The sequence below is a fragment of the Mobula birostris genome, chromosome 2 (assembly GCF_030028105.1).
Source record: "Mobula birostris isolate sMobBir1 chromosome 2, sMobBir1.hap1, whole genome shotgun sequence".
In the NCBI taxonomy this organism is placed as follows: domain Eukaryota; kingdom Metazoa; phylum Chordata; class Chondrichthyes; order Myliobatiformes; family Myliobatidae; genus Mobula; species Mobula birostris.
The window spans coordinates 75471044-75494569 of NC_092371.1; the positions used below are offsets into that span (position 1 = coordinate 75471044).

The following is a 23526-nucleotide window of genomic DNA, read 5'->3' on the forward strand; positions in this document are numbered from 1 at the left end:
CGTAACTTGGCCCTAGTATTGCAGGGGTTTGCTGTAATTGTTGAACTCATTGGATTGATATCAGAGAAGCTTTGTCTGGGTAAGTGGGAGAGTAATTGTCTGTGCATTTTCCCCACTCTCATGTGATGAGGAAGGGTGCTTGTCATTTGTGTTGTATGCAGACTGGAGTCCTATAGGACCTGACACTGTACGCATTGGGATCAAGTCAGATATATGTTCTGAAAGAACCTATAGGTACAAACCAGAGGGTGTTGTGCTAGACAGATTGGGTGATGTATCCATTTCAGGGTTATTTGCTTGGTGTCATCTTGTGCATGCTTTACTTTTGATTAATAAATACAGCAGAGCAAGTCTGTTTTTGTTTGTGTTTCTGCAAATGCACTTGATTGATAGCTCTGGGTCAGTACTTGGAGTTTAGAAAAATTGCAATCCTTTTGAATATTGAAAGACCTGGACAGAGTGGATATTGAGAGAATGTTTCCAATAGTAGAAGACTCAAGGACCAGAGGGCACAGCATCAGAATAGAAGCCTTCCCTTTATAACAGAGATGAGAGGAATTTCAGAGGGTGGTGAGCCTATGGAATTCATTACCACAGACAGCTGTGGTACCAAGTCATTGTTGGGTATTTAAAACAGAGGTTGATAGGTTCTTGATCAGTAGAATGGGGTTGTGGGGCATAATAAAATTGGCCATTTTTTTTATTAAGGCACAGCACGAAGTAGGTCTTTTTCAGCCCTTCGAGCTGTGCCACCCAGTCATCCCTGGATTTTAGTACTACCTTAATTACAGGACAACTTACCTACCAACTGGTTCGTCTTTGGACTGTGGGTGGAAACTGGAGCAGCCAGAGGAAACTTATGCAGTCACGGGGAGAACATACAAACCCCTTACAGACAGCAACACACATCAAAGTTGCTGGTGAACGCAGCAGGCCAGGCAGCATCTCTAGGAAGAGGTGCAGTCGACATTTCAGGCCGAGACCCTTCGTCAGGACTAAATGAAGGAAGAGTGAGTAAGGGATTTGAAAGTTGGAGGGGGAGGGGGAGATCCAAAATGATAGGAGAAGACAGGAGGGGGAGGGATGGAGCCAAGAACTGGACAGGTGATTGGCAAAAGGGGATACGAGAGGATCATGGGACAGGAGGTACGGGAAGAAAGACGGTGGGGGGGGGACCCAGAGGATGGGCAAGAGGTATATTCAGAGGGACAGAGGGAGAAAAAGGAGAGTGAGAGAAAGAATGTGTGCATAAAAATAAGTAACAGATGGGGTACGAGGGGGAGGTGGGGCCTTAGCGGAAGTTAGAGAAGTCAATGTTCATGCCATCAGGTTGGAGGCTACCCAGACGGAATATAAGGTGTTGTTCCTCCAACCTGAGTGTGGCTTCATCTTTACAGTAGAGGAAGCCGTGGATAGACATGTCAGAATGGGAATGGGATGTGGAGTTAAAATGTGTGGTCACTGGGAGATCCAGCTTTCTCTGGCGGACAGAGCGTAGATGTTCAGCAAAGCGGTCTCCCAGTCTGCGTCGGGTCTCGCCAATATATAAAAGGCCACATCGGGAGCACCGGACGCAGTATATCACCCCAGTCGACTCACAGGTGAAGTGTTGCCTCACCTGGAAGGACTGTTTGGGGCCCTGAATGGTGGTAAGGGAGGAAGTGTAACGGCATGTGTAGCACTTGTTCCGCTTACACGGATAAGTGCCAGGAGGGAGATCAGTGGGGAGGGATGGGGGGGACGAATGGACAAGGGAGTTGTGTAGGGAGCGATCCCTGCGGAATGCAGGGGGGGGGGGAGGGAAAGATGTGCTTAGTGGTGGGATCCCGTTGGAGGTGGCGGAAGTTACGGAGAATAATATGTTGGACCCGGAGGCTGGTGGGGTGGTAGGTGAGGACCAGGGGAACCCTATTCCTAGTGGGGTGGCGGGAGGATGGAGTGAGAGCAGATGTACGTGAAATGGGGGAGATGCGTTTAAGGGCAGAGTTGATAGTGGAGGAAGGGAAGCCCCTTTCTTTAAAAAATGAAGACATCTCCCTCGTCCTAGAATGAAAAGCCTCATCCTGAGAGCAGATGCAGCGGAGACGGAGGAATTGCGAGAAGGGGATGGCGTTTTTGCAAGAGACAGGGTGAGAAGAGGAATAGTCCAGATAGCTGTGAGAGTCAGTAGGCTTATAGTAGACATCAGTGGATAAGCTGTCTCCAGAGACAGAGACAGAAAGATCTAGGAAGGGGAGGGAGGTGTCGGAAATGGACCAGGTAAACTTGAGGGCAGGGTGAAAGTTGGAGGCAAAGTTAATAAAGTCAACGAGTTCTGCATGCGTGCAGGAAGCAGCGCCAATGCAGTCGTCGATGTAGCGAAGGAAAAGTGGGGGACAGATACCAGAATAGGCACGGAACATATTATTCTCCGTAACTTCCGCCACCTCCAACGGGATCCCACCACTAAGCACATCTTTCCCTCCGCCCCTCTCTGCATTCCGCAGGGATCACTCCCTACACAACTCCCTTGTCCATTCGTTCCACCCCATCCCTCCCCACTGATCTCCCTCCTGGCACTTATCCGTGTAAGCGGAACAAGTACTACACATGCCCTTACACTTCCTCCCTTACCACCATTCAGGGCCCCAAACAGTCCTTCCAGGTGAGGCAACACTTCACCTGTGAGTCGGCTGTGGTGATATACTGCGTCCGGTGCTCCCGATGTGGCCTTTTATATATTGGCGAGACCCGATGCAGACTGGGAGACCGCTTTGCTGAACATCTACACTCTGTCCACCAGAGAAAGCAGGATCTCCCAGTGGCCACACATTTTAATTCCACATCCCATTCCCATTCTGACATGTCTATCCACGGCCTCCTCTACTGTAAAGATGAAGCCACACTCAGGTTGGAGGAACAACACCTTATATTCCGTCTGGGTAGCCTCCAACCTGATGGCATGAACATTGACTTCTCTAACTTCCGCTAGGCCCCACCTCCCCCTCGTACCCCATCTGTTACTTATTTTTATGCACACATTCTTTCTCTCACTCTCCTTTTTCTCCCTCTGTCCCTCTGAATATACCCCTTGCTCATCCTCTGGGTCCCCCCCCCCCCTTGTCTTTCTTCCCGGACCTCCTGTCCCATTATCCTCTCGTATCCCTTTTGTCAATCAACTGTCCAGCTCTTGGCTCCATCCCTCCCCCTCCTGTCTTCTCCTATCATTTTGGATCTCCCCCTCCCCCTCCAACTTTCAAATCCCTGACTCACTCTTCCTTCAGTTAGTCCTGACGAAGGGTCTCGGCCTGAAACGTTGACTGCACCTCTTCCTAGAGATGCTGCCTGGCCTGCTGCGTTCACCAGCAACTTTGATGTGTGTTGCTTGAATTTTCAGCATCTGCAAAATTCCTGTTGTTTCCCTTACAGACAGCGGTGGGAATTGAACATGGAATGCCTGTACTGTAAAGTGTTGTACTAACCACTACACTGCCGTGCCGTCCCTAAATTGGAATGATAGAACAGACTTGATGGGCTGAATGGCCTGATTCTGCTCCAATGTCTTATGGTCTTAATTGCAGAGGACTACATTTATTGCCATTCCTAATTGAGCTTGAGATTGCAGTGGTGAGCAACTACTTCGGTCTGCTGCAGTCGTTGTATGCCGGCAATAGTGTTGGGTAGAGTGTTTCAGGATCTGCCTATGAACTAATGACCTATTTCCAGGTCAGAATAATGTGTGACATAGAGGGGAATTGCAGGCAGCAGAGTTTATGTCAACACAAGATTCTACAGATGCTGGAAATCCAGAGTAACACACAAAATACAGCTTCTATGGAAAGGAATAAACAGTCAACATTTTGGGCCAAGACCCTTTCACCAGGACTGATGTGTTATACTGGATGGTGATGAGCTGCTTAAGTATTCTTGGAGCTGCATTCATGATCTTGTAAAACATTGCAAGCACCTCACCCAACTTGAATAGCACCCTGGAACACTTAATTTATTTTAATAGTGATGGGTAATAATGGTTGCAAACTTTATAACAGCAATTTATAGAGTCATGGAACACTAAAGCACAAAAAGAGGTCCTATGGCCCGTCTGGTCCATGCCAACCTATTGATCTACCAAGTCCCATTGACGAACAGCGCCTGAACCATCTCCTTCCTATCCAAATTTCTCTTAAATGTTGAAATCAAATCTGCGTTTACCATTTCTGCTGGCTGCTTGTTCTACACTCTCACTACCCTCTGAGTAAAGAAGCTCCCCCTCAAATTCCACTTGGAATATTTAACCTCCACTCTAAACCTGCGACCTCTATTTCTTTCCATAGATGCTGACTAACCTAAGTCAGGAGTTCCCAACCTGGGGTCCACAGATCCCTTGCTTATTTGTCCATGGCATAAAAAAATTGGGAACCCCTGCCCTAAGTGGAAAAGATCCAATCATGTTCCTCTTAAATGTTTCATCTCTCACCCATAACTCATGACCTTCCTATCAGAGCATTAGTTAAAGCAGAGGACATGTGCATACGTGTGTACAGCATTACCTGTTTTAAATCTTTAGCAAACACGAGGAAATCTGCAGATGCTGGAAATTGAAGCAACACATTCACCAGGCCAGGCAGCATCTATAGGAAGAGGTACAGTTGACGTTTCGAGCCGAGACCAGCCCAAAACGTCGACTGTACCTCTTCCTATAGATGCTGCCTGGCCTGCTGTGTTCACCAGCATTTTTTTAAACCTTTATCTGTGTAGTTTGAGGCATTGGTATTTAACACTTTTGTATTGACTGGTTATGTCTCATTCTTCCACAGATTCTGTTGGTTTCTGATTATTTCTACGCCTTCTTACGGAGAGAGTATCATCTTGTCAAGGGACTTCATTTAAAATCCAAGGACGGGAAAGAAGCACACGTCATTCTTTCTTAAAGGACCATTAGCACCCACTTATTAACACGGAAGTTCCTGATGTTATTTTGTACGAAAGATACTGTTGCTAAGGGCATCGTTAACTGATGTACCTATTGTGGGGCAGCAACGGATTGCAGGATTCAATCACTTAAAATGTATTTGTTTTTAACAGAGCTGAAAACACAGGAAGATTTTTAAGTTCAGATTGCAGTCAACATGAAATGTTATAGAATATGTTTTTTTTAAAGTTGTCCTTAATTTTATTTTATAATTCTGAACAACAAAGGGGCATTTCACTGGAACAATACCGGCCTGAGAGTTCAGGTACTTCTGGCTCAGTATTTGTATTTGTACACGTTTCCTTTTGCAATACGTTACCTGATGGTGGGTCTCTAAATACAAGGGCTCCCACAGAATGTGAACACATTTCCTTTTTCTCAGGTGTTTTCTAGTTTGAGTCACAAGGCAGGAACTTCCAACACTACTATCAAGGGGCTCAGGAAAACCAGTCTTAATGGCTGAGTTACATAAATGCCAGGTGAAGGGTTGTCTTTTCTGTTGGGTTAATGTAACACCTGGTCAGCTGTTCATCATAATGGGAAGTGGAGTTGGTCTTGCTGCAAAAATGTGTGTGTATGTGTATGTGTGTGTGTGCCGCCTGTGTCTGTGTGTGATAAGTGGGATAAAGTATTGTCAATCATTAACTGTACAATACATCATCTTCCTTACAATCTTGTGTTATACCACACTCTGCTCTACATCCCAAAATGATTGAAAGATGCTATTGATAAAGTTGATCAAAAGCTTTTCTCTGAATTTTTTAGTTCACATTATTATCCCATGTAATGGAATGTTTTTCTTAAGATATAAGAGTCCATCAGAATAAGACATTCCATTAGAACAGAGAGTGTGGAGAGGAAGTTTCCTATTATGAGGGAGTCTAGGACCGGAGGGCACAGCCTCACAACATCCTTTTAGAACAGATGAGAAGGATTTCTTTTATATAAAAGTTCAAAGTAAATTTATTATCAAAGTACTTGTTTGTCACCATGTGCAACCCTGAGATTCATTTGCCTATGGGCATACTCGGCAAATCTAGATTAGTATCTATAAAAGGATCAATGAAAGATCAACCAGAATGCAGAAGACAACAAACTGTGCAAATGCAAATATAAATAAATAGCAATAAATGATAAGAACATGAGATAAAGAGTCCTTAAAGTGAGATCATAGGTTGTGGGAACATCTCAATGGATGGGCAAGTGAGTGGTGTTATCCCCTTAGTTCAAGAGCTTGAAGGTTAAGGGGTAGTAAATGTTCTTGAACCTGGTGGTGCAAGCCATCTACCTGTAGCAGCAGCAAGAAAATAGGATGGCCTGGATCAAGGAATCATTGGGAAGTATGGGGGTTCGTGAAAGCTCGCCATGTTCTGACAGTCAAAGTGAGCATGGAAGGCATTGAGCTCATCTGGAAGCGAAGCCCTGACGTCTCCCAGGTTGCTTGATTTAACTTTGTAGGAAATGATAGCATTCAAGCCCTGCCACAGCTGTCAAGCATCCCTTGATCTGTTTGGTCCCAGAATCTCCATTTCACCCATGAGATGGCTTTCCGGAGATCATACCCTCAGCAAATTCCAGAACTTATGGTTCATCCAGGGCTTCTGATTGAGGAAGACTCAATAATTTAGTGGGGACACACATCTACAGCTGTTTTAATAAAGTCCATTACAACCATGGTGTATTCATTCAGATCTCTAGATGAGTAATTGAACACAGCCCAGTCCACTGACTCAAAGCAATCCTGTAGCCTTTCCTCTCTCCCCACAATCACCTTATAGTTTTCCTGATCACTGGAGCCTTTCTTTTTAGGCTTTGCCTGTATGCAGGTAAGAGGAGGACAGCCAAATGATCTGATTTACCAAAATGCAGTCTGGGCAAGGACCAGCAGGCACTCCTCATCTTAGTGTAGCAATGGTCTAGTATGTTGGGACCTCTGGTGCTATAGGTTATATGCTGGTGATAATTGGGCACCATTTTCTTCAAACAAGCCTGGTCTCCAACTATAATTTGAAATGTGTCAGGAGTTTAGGCAGAGGATGGTGAATCTGTGGAATTCATTGTCACAGATGGCAATGGCAGCCATGTCATTGGGTGTATTTAAAATGGAGATTGATAGGTTTGTGATTAGTAAGGGCACCAAATGTTGCAGGGAGAAGGCAGAAGAATGGAGTTGAGACGGATAATAAATCAGCCATGATGGAATGGTGGAGCAAACTCAATGGACCAAATGTCTTTATGATCTTATGAGCAAATTCTTTGGTTAAGAGGGCAGTTTGAGTGGCAGTCATCAACACTTGCTTTAAAAATAGTTCAAGTGGATGTGGACCACTATAAATGTCACTGGGGAACATTTCTAGAGTGTTCATGATATTCTTTCATATGCTTGCTCTATATCTTTCTCTTCATCCTTGACTTGTGATGAGGACAACAAAGTTATATTCCCAAGGATTATAATATTGAGAGGCTGGATAATGTAAACATCTTCTTGTTATGAAAATGGTTGGGTGATGTCCTGGGCCAGAGCATCTTCAGCTGCTTCATCTGTGACCTCTGCTCCATCACAAAGTCAGACTGTGGGCGTTCGTTGCTCACTGCGCAAGTATTCCATTTCATTTACAAATCCTCAGGAGATGAAGCTGCGTACACCTGTCCCTCACAAGATCAAGGCACAGGCTGATGTGGTAAGTGACACTTATACTGAGCATGTGTTGTAGGCAATTACCACCTCCTGGGGCGGCACGGTAGTGTATTGGTTAGCACAATGCCTTTATGGTGGATGTGACCCTGTAAGGAGTTTGTACGTTCTCCCCACGTCAGCATGGGTTTTCTCCTGGTGCACCGGTTTCCTCCCACAGTCCGAAGATGTATCAGTTGGTAGGTTAATTGGTCATTGTAAATTGTCCCATAATTAGACTAGGATTAAATTGGGCAGTGTGGATGGAAGGGCCTATTCTGCACTGCATCTCAAATAAATAAAATAAACGGAGACTAACTGCACAGTAGTGTAGTGGCTAACACAACACTTCACAGCAGATCGGAGTTCAATTCCCGCCAGTCCGTGAAGAGTTTGTACATTCTACCGGTGGCTATTCTGGTTCCCCCCACATTCCAAAATGCGTGGTTGTGGTTACTAAGCTGTGGGCATGCCATGTTGGCATCAGAAGTGTGGCGACACTTGTGGGCTGCCCCCAGCATAGTTAACTGATTTGACGCAGATGACACATTTCATTGTACATGTGACGAATAAGCCTAATTTAAGAATAAATACACCACTCGGCCCAATACACTTTTCCAAGCCCAGAAACCAGTCGGGTAATTACTGTGACAGGAGGAACAGTTCAGAGGCTTGGTATCTTGTCACTTGTTTTCATTATTTTTAGTTACTTTTTGTATTTTGTGATACTGCACAGAACGGGTTCTTCCAGCCCAACGAACCTCACTGCCCAGCAACTTACCTGTTTAAAACTAGCCTAATCACAGGACAATTTACAATCAGCAGTACATCTTTGCACTCTGGAGGAAACCAGAGCCCCCAGAGGAAATCCACAGAGTCACAGGGAGAACGTGCAGACTCCTTACAGATGCAGCCAGAATGGAACTCTGAGCTCAGAAATGCCTAGACCTGTAATACTGTTGCACTAACTGCTACCCTACCATGGTGCCCTGCTCTTGATATTCCAAAGTTTTTTCTACTTTCTACAAGAAGCAAAAAACAAGTCAGGAGTGCAATAGAATGCTTTCAGCTGGAATGCCCAGCTGGATGAATGCAGATATAACACTTCAGAAACTATGTTCCATGCAGGATAAAGCAAGCCACGTGGCTGGTTACCCCCCCCCACCCCCGTTTACTAGGAGCGCTAGTGAAGGGACATTCTGCATAAGGTCATAAGATATAGGAGCAGAATTAGGCCAATTGTCCTGTCAAGTCTGCTCCCCTATTTCGTCGTTGCTGACTTATTACCTTCTCGACCCCATTCTGCTGCCATCTCCCTGTAATCTTTGACAACCTCACTAATCAAGAACCTATCAACCTCCACTTCAAATACATCCAATGACTTGGCCTCCACAGCTGCCTGTGGCAATGAATTCCACAGATTCACCACCTTCGGGCTAAAGATAATTCCTCCTCATCTCTGTTCTAAAGGAACATCTTTCTATTCTGAGACTGTGCCCTCTGGTCCTGCTCTCTCCCACTATTATAAACATACTTTCCGCATCCAAGCCTTTCAATATTCTGTACACCCCCCCCCCCACCCCATTCTTCTAAACTCCAGCGAATACAGACCCAGAGCATCAGAGGCTCCTTGTATGTTAATCTTTCCAATCCCAGGATTATTCTCAAAAGCTTTCTCTGGACTCTCTCCAATGTCAGCACAGCCTTTCTTAGATATGGAGCCTAAAACTGCTCACAATCTCCACAAAGCACACCGCAACAACTGGATACCTTCTCTGACAGTACCTCCCAATACCATGGCCTCTACCACCAAGCAACTGGGGTCACCACCACCACTTGCAGGTTTGCCTCCAAGTCACACCTCATCCTCAGCTGGGAATGTGTTGCTGTTTCTTAATCATAGGCTTAGCACAGGGGTTCCCAACATTTTTTATGCCATGGACTCCTACCATTAACCAAGGGTCCACAGACTCCAGGTTGGGAACCCCTGGCTTAGTGAGAGAACCCAGGGATTGGTAGTAGATGATTGTCATTCTAACTGGAGGCCCGTGACCAGTAGTGTGCTGCAAGGATCGGTGCTAGGTCCATTGCAATTTGAATGATAATGTAGTAAATTGGATCAGTGAATTTGTGTATTGGGGCATAGCAGACAGCGAGGAAGACTATCAAACCTTCCAGTGGGATCTGGACCAGCTGGGAAGGTGGGCTGAAAAATGGCAGATGGAATTTAATGCAGACAAGTGTAAGATGCTGTATTTTGGGAGGACTTATACGGTGAATAGTAGGGCAGTGAGGTGTGCGGTAAAACAATGGGACCTGTGAATACAGATCCATAATTCCTTGAAAGTGGCATCACAAGTAGGTAGGATTGTTAAAAGGAGACTTTGGTTCATCGACCTTCATAAATCAGGGCATTGAGTACAAAAGTTGATGAACGTGATGTCGGTGAGGTTGAATTTAGAGCCCTGTGTGCAGCTCTGGTTTGCTACCTCCAGGAAAGGTAATTCTCCCTAACTTCAGCTATCTCCAACTGGAGACCACCACAAATATATCTCCCCCCACTTTCTGCTTTCCGCAGGGATCACTCCCTGCACAACTCCCTTGTCCATTCATCCCTCCCTGCACAACTCCCTTGTCCATTCATCCCTCCCCACTGATCTCCCTCCTGGCACTTATCCTTGCAAGCAGAATAGGTGCTACACCTGCCCCTACACCTCCTCCCTCATTACCATTCAGGGCCCCAAACAGTCCTTCCAGTGAGGCGACACTTAACCTTTGAGTCTGTTGGGGTCATACACTGTGTCTGGTGCTCCTGGTGTGTCCTGTACAGTATGTCAGTGAGACCCGAAGTAGATTGGGAGACCGCTTTGCTGAGTATCTACACTCCATTTGCCAGAACAAGCAGGATCTCCCGGTGGCCACCCATTTTAATTCCACTTCCCATTCCCATTCCGATTATGTCCATCCATGGCCTCCTCTACTGTCAGCATAAGGCTACACTCAGGTTGGAGAACAACACCTTGTATTTCGTTTGGGTAGCCTCCAACCTGATGGCATGAACATCGATTTCTCAAACTTCCATTAATGCCCCCACCCCCTTCACCATTTCCCTACCCCTTGTCCCTCTCTCATGTTATCTCCTCGCCTGCCCATCGCCTCCCTCTGGTGCTCCTCACTCCCCCTCCCCCTTTCTCCTTTCTTCCATGGCCTTCCGTCTCTCCCAACAATCAACTTCCTAGCTCTTTGCTTCATTCGTCCCCCTCCAAGTTTCATCTATCACCTGGTGATTCTCTCTCCCTTCCCCTCACCTCTCAAATCTACTCCCCAGCTTTTTTTCCTCCAGTCCTTCTGAAGGGTTTCGGCCCGAAATGTGGACCGTACTTTTTTCCTTAGGTGCTGCCTGGTCAGATTAGGCAGCACCTACAGAAGGGAATAAATGGTCTGAAACATCAGATGAGTCCCTTTATCAGGACTGGGAAAGAAGGGGGAAGAAACCAGAATAAGAAGGTGGGGGAGGGAAAGGGAAAGAGTTCAAATGGGCAGGTGAGAGGTGAAGCCAGGTGAGGAGGAAGGTAGGTGAGTGGGGAAAGGAGAGATGAAGTAAGCTGGGAGGTGAAAGGTGGAAGGAGGAAAGGGCTTGAAGAAGGAGGAATCTGATTGAGGACAGAGGACCACGGGAGAAAGGGCAAGAGGGGAGCCAGAGTGGGGAATGGAAAGGGGGGGGGGGTAGAAATTACTGAAAGTTAGAAAAATCAATATTTATGCCATCAGTTTGAAGGCTAACTAAATGGAATGAGGTATTGCTTCTCCAACCTGAGAGTGGCTTCATCATGGCAGTTGAGAAGTCCATGTCAGAATGGGATGGGGAGTGGTGGTAAAATGGTTGGGCACTGGGAAATCCTGCCATTTCTGGGCAGAGCAAAGGTGCTTAACAAAGCAGTCCTCCAATCTACATCAGGTCTCAATGAGTTCTGCACCAGATACAGTAGATGATAAAACCTAGGACTTCCCTGGACAGTGGGGTTCTAACTGTTCACTCCCTGTCCTGCATCAGGGGCACCAGCTTACCCACCATCAATGACGTATATAAAAAAGGTGCTGGAAAAGGGCCAATAACCCATGAGGATCCCACACACCCTGTTCGTGTTGTGTTTGTCCCACTCCCAGCAGGGAGGAAGCTACACTACCATCCACGGCAGAACCGCCAGACTCAAAAACAGCTACTTTCCCCAAGCAGTAAGGCTGATCAACACCTCCACCCACTAACCCACCCCTCCACACCCCCAACCAATGCCACTTTATCATTTCCAGTCAGAGTCACCTTAATGTACAGATACCCCTGTGCCTAGTGTCACTCTACAGCCATACAATCTATGTCTATATAAGCTATCTTATGTATTTATATTTATTGTGTTTTTATGATTATTGTGTTCTTTATTATTATTGTATTTTTTTTTTATCTTATTGTATTTCTTTTTGTGTCACATCAGATTCGGAGTAACAACTATTTTGTTCTCCTTTACACGTGTACTGAAAATAACATTAAACTTGATAGTACCCGGCTCCTTAGAAGAACTAGAAATCCTAGATAAAGACAATTTATGCTTTTCACCATACAACATAGATTAAGGAGACATGGGACTTTTTTTTTTAAATCAAAAATTTTGTATTGGACATTTTTTTTTGCAAATTATGTCATTTTGTTCCAAAAGGAGAAATAAAAATCAACAATTATGAGAATTTCCATGAATGCAATTTCCTTTTTATCACGCGCACACACACACACACAAACAGGCACCGTAACTACATTAAAAATTAAATATTACCCAATGCAACTGGAGAGCAACGTAACTAGAGTGAAGAATTTATAATAGTGTTACGATTAACAGGAGCTGATTATCTACATTAAAACCTACTTGGTTTACGCTACACTGTGACAGTAGATGGGTCCTCCTACACACCCGTGCTGTTTATAAAGTGCATTAAAAGCAAATTCTACATAAAATAGCCGATTGTGAAAGCCAGGAAAGAGCATTATGCAGTCCCAAGTTGCTTTTCACCATTTCTCTCACCCCACGCCCTGTCCCATCCAACACCTCACTCTGTGTTGTAAGCACCAATATTCAATATGGACTTTGAATCAGTTCTAAAGTCATTGGTACTTCTTTAAAATATATATATATAAGTATCTATGTATATATATCCCTCAATCTCTGTCTCCAGCCTCCAGAATTTCGTATCAGTCATCAATAACGTCTTAAAACTCCTCACTGCTTGGGTAGGTGGACCATGCATTAATCACATTTGTTTTTGTTGAATTACAAAACCATGAAAAAAAATAAAGTAAAGACCGATAAGTAGCAAATAAACAATTGCCAATCATATAGATACAGGTGAGAGAAGACTGTTCAATGTTTTACATAACCCTGGTACACTATGCGACCTTAGTACGTGTGAGTGACAGAGTACAGGATGGCAATCCTGATCTTTTGCTTTTTTTGTTTTCTTTTTTAAAAACACAGTGAAATTCGCTCTTCCTCGACCAGTTAATGAAATGCAGGGAACTTCGGCATGAGTCCGCTGCGGTCACCCTCAGCATCCAAAGGTTTCCTGGGAGGCGTACACCATGTAAAGGAAGCCATCCTCGTCCTTCTCCTGCTCGTAGATCTCCGAGATGGAGGTCGAGACACTGACCATGCTCCTTTGGTTCACCAGCAGAAAGAAGGCCTGGTTGGGGTTCAGCTGGAGTCTGCGCCTGTGGAAGAAAAGACAGACTTTAACTTCTAACAAAAGGCAATGGCCAACATGGTCTGAGCTGCCAGAAATGGGTGGCATGGCAGCGTGGCACACAGAATGCTGGAGGAACTCAGCAGGCCAGGCAGCGTCTGCTGAAAAGGGTACAGTTGGCATTTCGGACCGGGTCCTTCAGCAGGAGCTTTCGTGTGTGTTGTTTGGATTTCCAGCATCTACAGATCTACAGCATCTTGTTTGTGGCACAGCAGCATAGCGGTTGACACAACGCAATTATAGCTACTGTTCAATTCCCGCCACTGTTGATAAGTAGTTTGACGTTCTCCCCATGACTGTGTGGATTTGTTCCAGTTCCCCCTCACCCCCCATAAAAAGACATATTGGTTAGTCGGTCAATTGGTCACGGGGGTGTAATTGGGCAGTGCAGGCTCGTTGGGCCAAAGGCCCTGTTACTGTCCTGTATCTCTAAGTAAAATAAAAACAAAACACTGATACACTAAATGACCTCCTAAGGAGCCAAGATCCTGACCTAAATAAAAACAGAAATTGCACAGAAACTTAACAGGTCAAGCAGCATCTGTGGAAAGAGATAGGGTCAACATTTCAGGTCATACTCACCACGGTCCCACCCTCACTGCAAACACTGAAGGGTCAGCAACTCTACATATATTTTGGAGGTTTCTTCTAACACCATGTTGGACAGACATTGAAGTCATGAGCATTGGAAACAGGCCCTTTGGTCCAACTAATCCATACTGTCTAAGGTGCCTCACCCAAGCTAGTCCCGTTTGCTAGTGTTTGGCCTAAAACCTTCTGAACCTAAATCCAAATTTGAAGTGTGTGGCACAGTAGCATAGAGGTTAGCACATCGCTTTACACTGCCAGCCATCACTGATCGGGGTTCAATTCCCGCCACTGCCTGTAAGGAGTTGGTATGTTCTCCCCCATGACTGCCTGGGTTTCCTCCCACAATCCAAAGACATTAAGCTTAGAGTTAGTGATTTATGTAGCTGCCAGAAACATTGCAACAATCCCTGCTGATCAGATTTGACACAAACAATGCATTTAACTGTACTTTTTGATGGGCATGTGACAAACAAAGCTAAAACCCGCCGATAAGGGGGGTACTGTTGTAGTCTGGCGTACTGACCTCTACCTTGCCGAGGGACAGCGACAACTCCCGGATACCTCCTCTTACCCCTCGATCGTGACCCCACTAAGGATCACCAGGCCATTGTCTCCCACACCATCACTGACTTTATCCGCTCAGGGGATCTCCCATACACTGCTACCAACCTTATAGTTCCCACACACCGCACTTCCCGTTTCTACCTCCTACCCAAGATCCACAAACCTGCCTGTCCTGGCAGACCTATTGTCTCAGCTTGCTCCTGCCCCACCAAACTCGTTTCTGCATATCTCGACACGGTTTTATCCCCTCTTGTTCAATCCCTTCCTACCTATGTTCGTGACACTTCTCACGCTCTTAAACTTTTCAATGATTTTAAGTTCCCTGGCCCCCACTGCTTTATTTTCACCATGGATGTCCAGTCTCTATATACTTCCATCCCCCTTCAGGAAGGTCTCAAAGCTCTCCGCTTCTTTTTGGATTCCAGACCTAATCAGTTCCCCTCTACCACTCTGCTCCGTCTAGCGGAATTAGTCCTTACTCTTAATAATTTCTCCCTTGGCTCCTCCCACTTCCTCCAAACTAAAGGTGTAGGTATGGGCACCCGTATGGGTCCTAGCTATGCCTGCCTTTTTGGTGGCTTTGTGGAACAATCTATGTTCCGTACCTATTCTGGTATCTGTCCCACACTTTTCCTTTGCTACATCGACGACTGCATTGGCGCTGCTTCCTGCACGCATGCTGAGCTCGTTGATTTTATTAACTTTGCCTCCAATTTTCACCCTGCCCTCAAGTTTACCTGGTCCATTTCCGACACCTCCCTCCCCTTTCTAGATCCTTCTGTCTCTATCTCTGGAGACAGCTTATCCACTGATGTCTACTATAAGCCTACTGACTCTCACAGCTATCTGGACTATTCCTTTTCTCACTCTGTCTCTTGCAAAAATGCCATCCCCTTCTCGCAATTCCTCCGTCTCCGCCGCACCTGGTCTCAGGATGAGGCTTTTCATTCCAGGACGAGGGAGATGTCCACCTTTTTTAAAGGAAGCCCCTGCCCTCCTTTTTTAAAGAAAGGGGCTTCCCTTCCTCCACCATCAACTCTGCTCTCAAACGCATCTCCCCCATTTCACGCTCATCTGCTCTCACTCATCGTCCCGCCACCCCACTAGGAATAGGGTTCCTCTGGTCCTCACCTACCACCCCATCGGTCTCCGGGTCCAACATATTATTCTCCGTAACTTCCGCCACCTCCAACGGGATCCCACCACTAAGCACATCTTTCCCTCCACCCCCTCTCTGCTTTCTGCAGGGATCACTCCCTACGCGACTCCCTTGTCCATTCGTCCCCCCCATCCCTCCCCACTGATCTCCCTCCTGGCACTTATCCTTGTAAGCGGAACAAGTGCTACACATGCCCTTACACTTCCTCCCTTACCACCACTCAGGGCCCCAGACAGTCCTTCCAGGTGAGGTGACACTTCACCTGTGAGTCGACTGGGGTGATATACTGTGTCCGGTGCTCCCGATGTGGCCTTCTATATATTGGCGAGACCCAACGCAGACTGGGAGACCGCTTTGCTGAACACCTACGCTCTGTCCGCCAGAGAAAGCAGGATCTCCCAGTGGCCACACATTTTAACTCCACATCCCATTCCCATTCTGACATGTCTATCCACGGCTTCCTCTACTGTAAAGATGAAGCCACACTCAGGTTGGAGGAACAACACCTTATATTCCGTCTGGGTAGCCTCCAACCTGATGGCATGAACACTGACTTCTCTAACTTCCGCTAATGCCCCACCTCCCCCTCATACCCCATCCGTTATTTATTTTTATACACATATTCTTTCTCTCACGCTCCTTTCTCTCCCTCTGTCCCTCTGAAGATACCCTTTGCCCATCCTCTGGGTTCCCCCCCCACTTTTCCTTCTCCCTGGGCCTCCTGTCCCATGATCCTCTCACATCCCTTTTGCCAATCACCTGTCCAGCTCTTGGCTCCATCCCTCCCTCTCCTGTCTTCTCCTATCATTTTGGATCTCCCCCTCCCTCTCCAACTTTCAAATCCCTTACTCACTCTTCCTTCAGTTAGTCCTGACGAAGGGTCTCGGCCTGAAACGTCGACTGTACCTCTTCCTAGAGATGCTGCCTGGCCTGCTGTGTTCACCAGCAACTTTGATGTGTGTTGCTAAACTTTCTTTACCCTTCTTTTTCCTTAAATTTTTCCTATCCATGTACTTGGCCAACTATCTTTAAAAAATTTTATTTACCATAAGAGTCTTTTTTTGTCATCACAAACAAGAGAAAGTCTGCAGATGCCAGAAATCCAAGTAACACACACAAAATGCTGCAAGAACTCAGCAGGCCAGGCAGCATCTATGGAAAAGAGTACAGTTGACATTTCAGGCCGAGACCCTTCATCTGGACTTTTTTTTAAACATCATCATCATGTGCTGTGACCTATGATGTGGGCAATCAAGGTCTTTCCATTTTGGGGCGGGGGGGGACGAAGCAGGTGCTACACCTTGCCCAAGTGCATCCCGCAGATTAGTAGGTGCTACACCTTGCCCAAGGGTGTCCCGCTGACTAACAGGGAAGGCATGCCTTACACCTCCTTTGCTGGAGACGTATCTCCACACTGTCACCCCTTTTTTTAAAAAACCATGCTCCTGTATCTTTCTCTGGGAGTTGCTCTCAGCAAACTTTGGTGGGTGTTGGGGAAGGACCGATCTTCCACGATTGGAATCTCTGACGAGCAGACAGCCTGTTCTCAGGCTCTGAGAAAACTACCCTCAGTTAGACAGAGAGGATGCTCGGTTTGAAGCGGGGATGAAGCCCATTTATACTTCTAGTACCCACGGCATTTCAAGTTCATCACAGCAAAAATTTTACTCACTTAACTAGAAGGAAGGAGAGCTAGACTCACTTTATCAGCCTTAAAATTAACACCAGCTTTAAGAAATTTTAAAATGTGAATGTCACAGGATCTGTAGTTTCTAAACATCCTTTTGTAATATCAGGACACCCAAAAGCACTTAGCAATTTGATATTAATAGTTAAAGTCTGTTTCACTCTAATTGTTTACATTTACTGACGACTCTCAGCACTTCCATTTTGTATTTTATTTTACCGACATGCAACGTGGAGCAGGCCCTTCTAGCCCTGCACTCAGCAACCTCCCAATTTAAATCCAGCTTAATCACAGGACAATTTACAATGATCGATTAACCTACCAACCGGAGCACCCCGAGAAAAGCTGTGCCATCACAGGGAGAACGTACAAACTTCTTACAGGCAGGGTCGGGTCACTTGCTCCGTAAAGCGTTGTGCCAAGCACTATGCTACGGGCAGCGGCAGGAATCTGGCTCCTGCTTTAGCTTCTTGGTGAGTTTGGGTAATGATGTTACTAAGTACCATAGGGCAGGGGTTTGCAACGTTTTTTTATGCCATGGAGCCTTACCATTAACCAAGGGGTCCATGGACCCCAGGTTGGGAACCCCTGTCACAGAGTTATAGAACCTTACAGCACAGAAACAGGCCCTTCAGCCCATTTAGTCTGTGCCAAACTATTATTACTCCCATCAACCTACACTGGGACCATAGCCCTCCATACCCTCCCAACCATGTACTTATTTAAAACTTCTCTTAAACGTTGCAATGGAACTCACATCCACTACTTCTGCTGGCAGCTCATTCCACACTCTCATGACCCTCCGAGTGAAGTCGTCCCCCTAAATATTCACCCTTAACCCATGACCCTTAAGACATTTCTTGTTTTTCCCCAACCACAGTGGGAAAAAAACTGGTTGTATTTACCCTATTATTAACCCTCATAATTTTGTATACGTCTATCACATCTTCTTTCAACCTCCAGGAAATAGAGTCCTAACTTATTCAGCCTTTCCCTATAATTCAGGTCCTCAAGTCCCAGCAACATCCTTGTAACTTTTCTCTGTACTCTTTCAATTTTATTGATCACTTCAGAAGGAATTCCTTTGGTTCCATGACCAAGGAAATCTGATGGTATTGGATTATTATCGTCACACTTATCGAGATGCAGTGAAAAGCTTGTCTTGCCTACTGCTCATACACATCCAATCATTCCAGAGTACATTGAGGCAGAACAAGGTAAAGCAATAACAATGCAGAATAAAGTGTAAAAGCTACCGAGAAAGTGCACTGCAGGTAAATGATAAAGTGCAAGAACATTACGAGGCAGATTACGAGACCAAGAGTCCATCTTATTTTTATTTTGTTGAGAAAGAGTGTGGAATAGGTTGGACGAGCCTATAGAGCCACGCCTGCAAGCAGCCCCCCAATTTAACCCAGCCTAATCATGGGACAATTTACAAATGACCAAATAACCTACCATCAGTATGTCTTTGGACACTGGGAGGAAACTGGAGCACCCAAAGGAAACCCACGCTGTCGCAGGGAGAACAAGCCAACGCCTTACAGACAGCACCGCCGAGTTAACCCGGGACTGTGAAGCATTGTGCTAACGACTACACTATATTGAAGAATTTGATAACAGTGGATAGAAGCCTGGTGGTACATGCTTTCAGACTTCTGTCTGTTGGGTGAGGGGAGAAAGAGAATGTCAGGGATGGGTGGGGTCTGATTGTGATGGCAGCTTTACTGAGGCAACGAGAAATGTAAACAGAGTCCGTGGAGGGTGATGTGCTGAGCTGTGGAACTTCCTGGTCCAATATTTTGATCTCTCGTAGAGATCTGTACTCATCAGTTCATTCTAACTAAATACAAAAAGTAACTAAATACAGTGCTAATCAAAGCTCAAGTTCAAAGTACATTTATTATCAAAGGACATATATGTCACCATATAGGACCCTGAGGTTTGTTTTCTTACGTGATACACAGTAAGTCCAAGAAACACAGTAGAACCAATGGAAGACCACATTCAACAGGGTGGACAAAAACTGTGCGAATATAAAAGAGATAAAATGATAATAAATAAATGACAAATATCAATTACATGAGATGAAAAGTCCTTGAAAGTCAGTCCATAGGTTGTGGGAACAGTTCAGTGATGGGGCAAGTGAAGTTACACTCTCTAGTTCAAGAGCCTGATGTTTGGGGGATAATAACTGTTCCTGAATCTGGTGGTGTGAGTTCTGAGACTCTTGTACTTTCTTCCAAGTGGCAGCAACGAAGACAAATTTGTAGCTAATTAACTTACCAGAGCAACCTGAAACCACAGTGTTTCTGACTCAGGTAAATTTAGGAGTACAAGAAGTGAGGATGATACTTAGGGAGTGTGGGGGGGGGGGGGGTCAATTTCAAGGTTCCAAGGGTGACATATCAAGTTGTTTATTGTCATTTAACTAGATACAGGTATATAATGTATATAACCATATATAGAAATGAGACAATGTTTTTTCAAACCAGGGTGTAAAGCACAGTAGTACCCATAACAGTAACTTATGAAGGTGAGGACAAAATCTACAGGTGGATCACACATAAAAAACAAACTAAAGTGCATTAATATTAAATATTTTAAGGTACGGAACAGATTAACCAGTGACATTACGCAAACACGAGGAAATCTGCAGATGCTGGAAATTCAAGCAACATACACAAAATGCTGGTGGAACGCAGCAGGCCAGGCAGCATCTACATGAAGAAGCACAGTCGACGTTTTGGACCCTTCTGGGTGGCCTCCAACCTGATGGGAACAACACCTTATATTCTGTCTGGGTGGCCTCCAACCTGATGGGAACAACACCTTATATTCTGTCTGGGTGGCCTCCAACCTGATGGGAACAACACCTTATATTCTGTCTGGGTGGCCTCCAACCTGATGGGAACAACACCTTATATTCTGTCTGGGTGGCCTCCAACCTGATGGGAACAACACCTTATATTCTGTCTGGGTGGCCTCCAACCTGATGGGAACAACACCTTATATTCTGTCTGGGTGGCCTCCAACCTGATGGGAACAACACCTTATATTCTGTCTGGGTGGCCTCCAACCTGATGGGAACAACACCTTATATTCTGTCTGGGTGGCCTCCAACCTGATGGGAACAACACCTTATATTCTGTCTGGGTGGCCTCCAACCTGATGGGAACAACACCTTATATTCTGTCTGGGTGGCCTCCAACCTGATGGGAACAACACCTTATATTCTGTCTGGGTGGCCTCCAACCTGATGGCATGAACATTGACTTCTCTAACTTCAGTTAATGCCCCTCCCCCAGTTCTTACCCCATCCCTTATTTATTTTTTTCCTTTTTTCCTCTCTCTATCCCTCTCACAATAACTCCTCGCCTGCTCTCCATCTTCCTCTGGCACTCCCCCCTTCTTTCTTTCTCCCTAGGCCTTCTATCCCATGATCCTCTCCCTTCTCCAGCCTTGTATCCCTTTTGCCAATCAACTCTTAGCTCCATCCCTCCCGCTCCCACTTTCAAATCTCTTACTATCTCTTCTTTCAATTAGTCCTGACAAAGGGTCTCGGCCCAAAACGTCGACTGTGCTTCTTCCTATGGATGCTGTCTGGCCTGCTGTGTTCCACCAGCATTTTGTATGTGTGACCAGTGACATTCTGAAGATTACGCAGCAGGGAGTTCAGAAGCCCAAAGCCCCAGGGGAAGAAACTGTTTCTCATCCTGACCATTCTTGTTTTTATGCATCAGAGTCTCCTGCCTTATGGTAGATGTTTTTTGGGTGGGGGGGGGTACCTTGCTTGCCTCAATCTTAGGAAGGGGAGGTGCTACTGTGTCTTCTTTTTCAGGAAGGTGATATTAAGGGACCAGGTGAGCCCATCCATGACGTGAAATCCCAGGATCTTGGTGTTCTTAACTCTCTCTACAGTAGCCATGAATTCGCAAAGGGGGATGGTTCGTCTGCACTTCCCTGAAGTCCACAATGATTTCCTTTGTCTTTAGGCTTAGGTTGTTGTTCTCACACCAATCCAGCAGCCTCTCCACTTCTTCTCTACACTCTATACTATATAGATAGGAGCTTAACCTGTATACTTATTGATTTATTCAGTACAATAACCAGCCTTTTAACATAACTTATTTATGCCAACCAAGGTCCCCATGTGAGTCCCATTTGCTCAGCTTTGGGCCATATCGCAGGGGTTCCCAACCTGCAGTCCATTGACCCCTTGCTTAACAGTGTTGGTCCGTGGTTGGGAACCCCTGGTCTAAACCTTTCCTATCTATGCACCCGTCCAAATCACCTAAATATGATGTTTGTACCTGACTCAACTATTTCCTCATTCTGCACAGAGATGTTGCCCCTCAGATCCTTTTCCCTCACCTTAACCCTGGTTTGTGATTGTGTATCCCTGTGGAAGAAGACTGGTCACTGGCCCTCATAATTTTACACACCCCCTAGTCTTCCCAACCTCTCCCTACCGCCTGGGCCCAACGTTCTTATAAACCTTGTGATGCACTAACAATTACTCCAAAAGACTGGAAGTAGAGTAAATACTGAAAGGCTTTTATTAACAGTAAATGGACCAACGTCCATGCTGAGTATCTGCCCCGGACTGAGGGAGGAGCAGTGACACAATGGCCTTTATTCAGGGGTCTGTGGGAGGAGCCACAGGAGCTGTCAGCAGAGGGGCATGTCCAGACAGGTAACCCAATTACAACCTACATACATGGTTTACTACACCTTGTCCTTCTTTCCAGCCTAATATGATGTGAAATTTGTTGTTCTGCAGCAGCGCAGTACACAAACTGAATAAATAATGCAAAATAAAAGGAGTGAAGAGGTAGTGCTCATGGTTGAAGGGAAGGAGCTGCTTCTCGGTTGTGTCTCTTTGCTAAAACTGTACAGAAATACTCTGGGTGTGACCTCACCCATGTGCTATATATTCCTTCATGAGATAAAAACCCGATTGCTAAAGTCTGTGTTATCACTCATAGTGGTGAGGCTGGCCACTTGAGACAAGGATGGCAGATTGACCATTCTGTGAGACGTAGCTAACCCCTGAACTGTAGTCATTTGTGTAACTTAGGAAGCCCCACAGCCACAATCTGTACTCAGCAGGATCTCACAGACAATTTAATAACGGCCAGGTATTCTGTGATGTGAGTCCAGAGACAAACAACCAGGGCACCGATCAGGCAGCATGGTATCGGAACTATTACAGCTCTGGGCATTTCAGAGTTCAACTGTCTGTAAAGGGTTTGTACGTTCTTCCCTTGAACCGCATGGGTTTCCTCCGGGTGCTCCAGTTTCCTCCCACAGTCCAAAGATGTACCAGTTAATAAGTTAATTGGTCATTGTAAACTGCCCCGTCATTAGGCTAGGGTTAAAAAGGTGGGTTACTGGGGGATGCAGCTTGTCAGGCTGAAGGGCCTGTTCTGTACCATCTCTCTAAATAAATAAATATTGGATATTGCTCCAGAAACAGTGGGATCTGTTACATCCACCTGGGTATCAGTTTAACACATAAATAAACCTTAGATGAATTTACTGGTGCTTGCAAAATGCAAACAGAAAATCCAGAAGCTTCTTATTGCTGATTAAGCCAAAAGCAGCAGCTGTTGACTGGAGTTAAATATTTATTTCTGCAAGAGTGCATGTGTAATACAATCCCATCGTTTTTGTTCAAGTACTTAAGAGAAAGAGGATTAAGAAAAATGACTGATCACTCAAGCCATGTGCTGATGTGTCGTTTGTTGTACCTTGAAGGCACTCAGCGAGTGATTACTTCTCGGGAATTTAGCACAGTAAGACGGCATTACAGAGCGCAAACTCACAGCAGGGGTGAGAAATTTTATTTATTTTTATTTAGAGATACAGCACGGAACAGGCCCCTCTTGCCCAACGAGCCGCGGTAGTGTAGCGGTTAGCGCAACACTATTACAGCGCGGGGCACTGGAGTTCGAAGTTCAGCTCCTCTCAGGAAGTCCTTCCCTGTTTGCCCATGGGCTTCCTCCCACGGTTGGTAGGTCGACTGGTCATTGTAAGTTGTCCTGTGATTGAGCTATGGTTGCTGGGCAGTGTGGCTTTCTCTTCTTTAGATACAGCACGAAAGAGGCCTT

General features: G+C 45.6%; 2 protein-coding genes across 4 annotated transcripts in view; one reads left to right on the top strand and one right to left on the bottom strand.

Moving 5' to 3' along the window:
• Positions 1–7109, top strand: part of pigu (phosphatidylinositol glycan anchor biosynthesis, class U) — a 68337-nt gene extending 61228 nt beyond the window's left edge. For all 3 annotated transcript variants that reach the window (XM_072243363.1, XM_072243369.1, XM_072243378.1), the window contains one exon: positions 4797–7109. In XM_072243363.1, coding sequence (XP_072099464.1) covers positions 4797–4910 — 114 coding nt within the window. In that variant the 3' untranslated portion in view covers positions 4911–7109. The remainder of the gene's footprint in view (positions 1–4796) is intronic.
• Positions 7110–12787: 5678 nt separating this feature from the next.
• The window catches only part of LOC140187744 (microtubule-associated protein 1 light chain 3 alpha), a 45304-nt gene continuing 34565 nt past the window's right edge, over positions 12788–23526 (bottom strand). Inside the window, exon 4 of the mRNA XM_072243392.1 lies at positions 12788–13380. Within this exon, the coding sequence (XP_072099493.1) occupies positions 13218–13380 (163 nt within the window). The 3' untranslated portion in view covers positions 12788–13217. The remainder of the gene's footprint in view (positions 13381–23526) is intronic.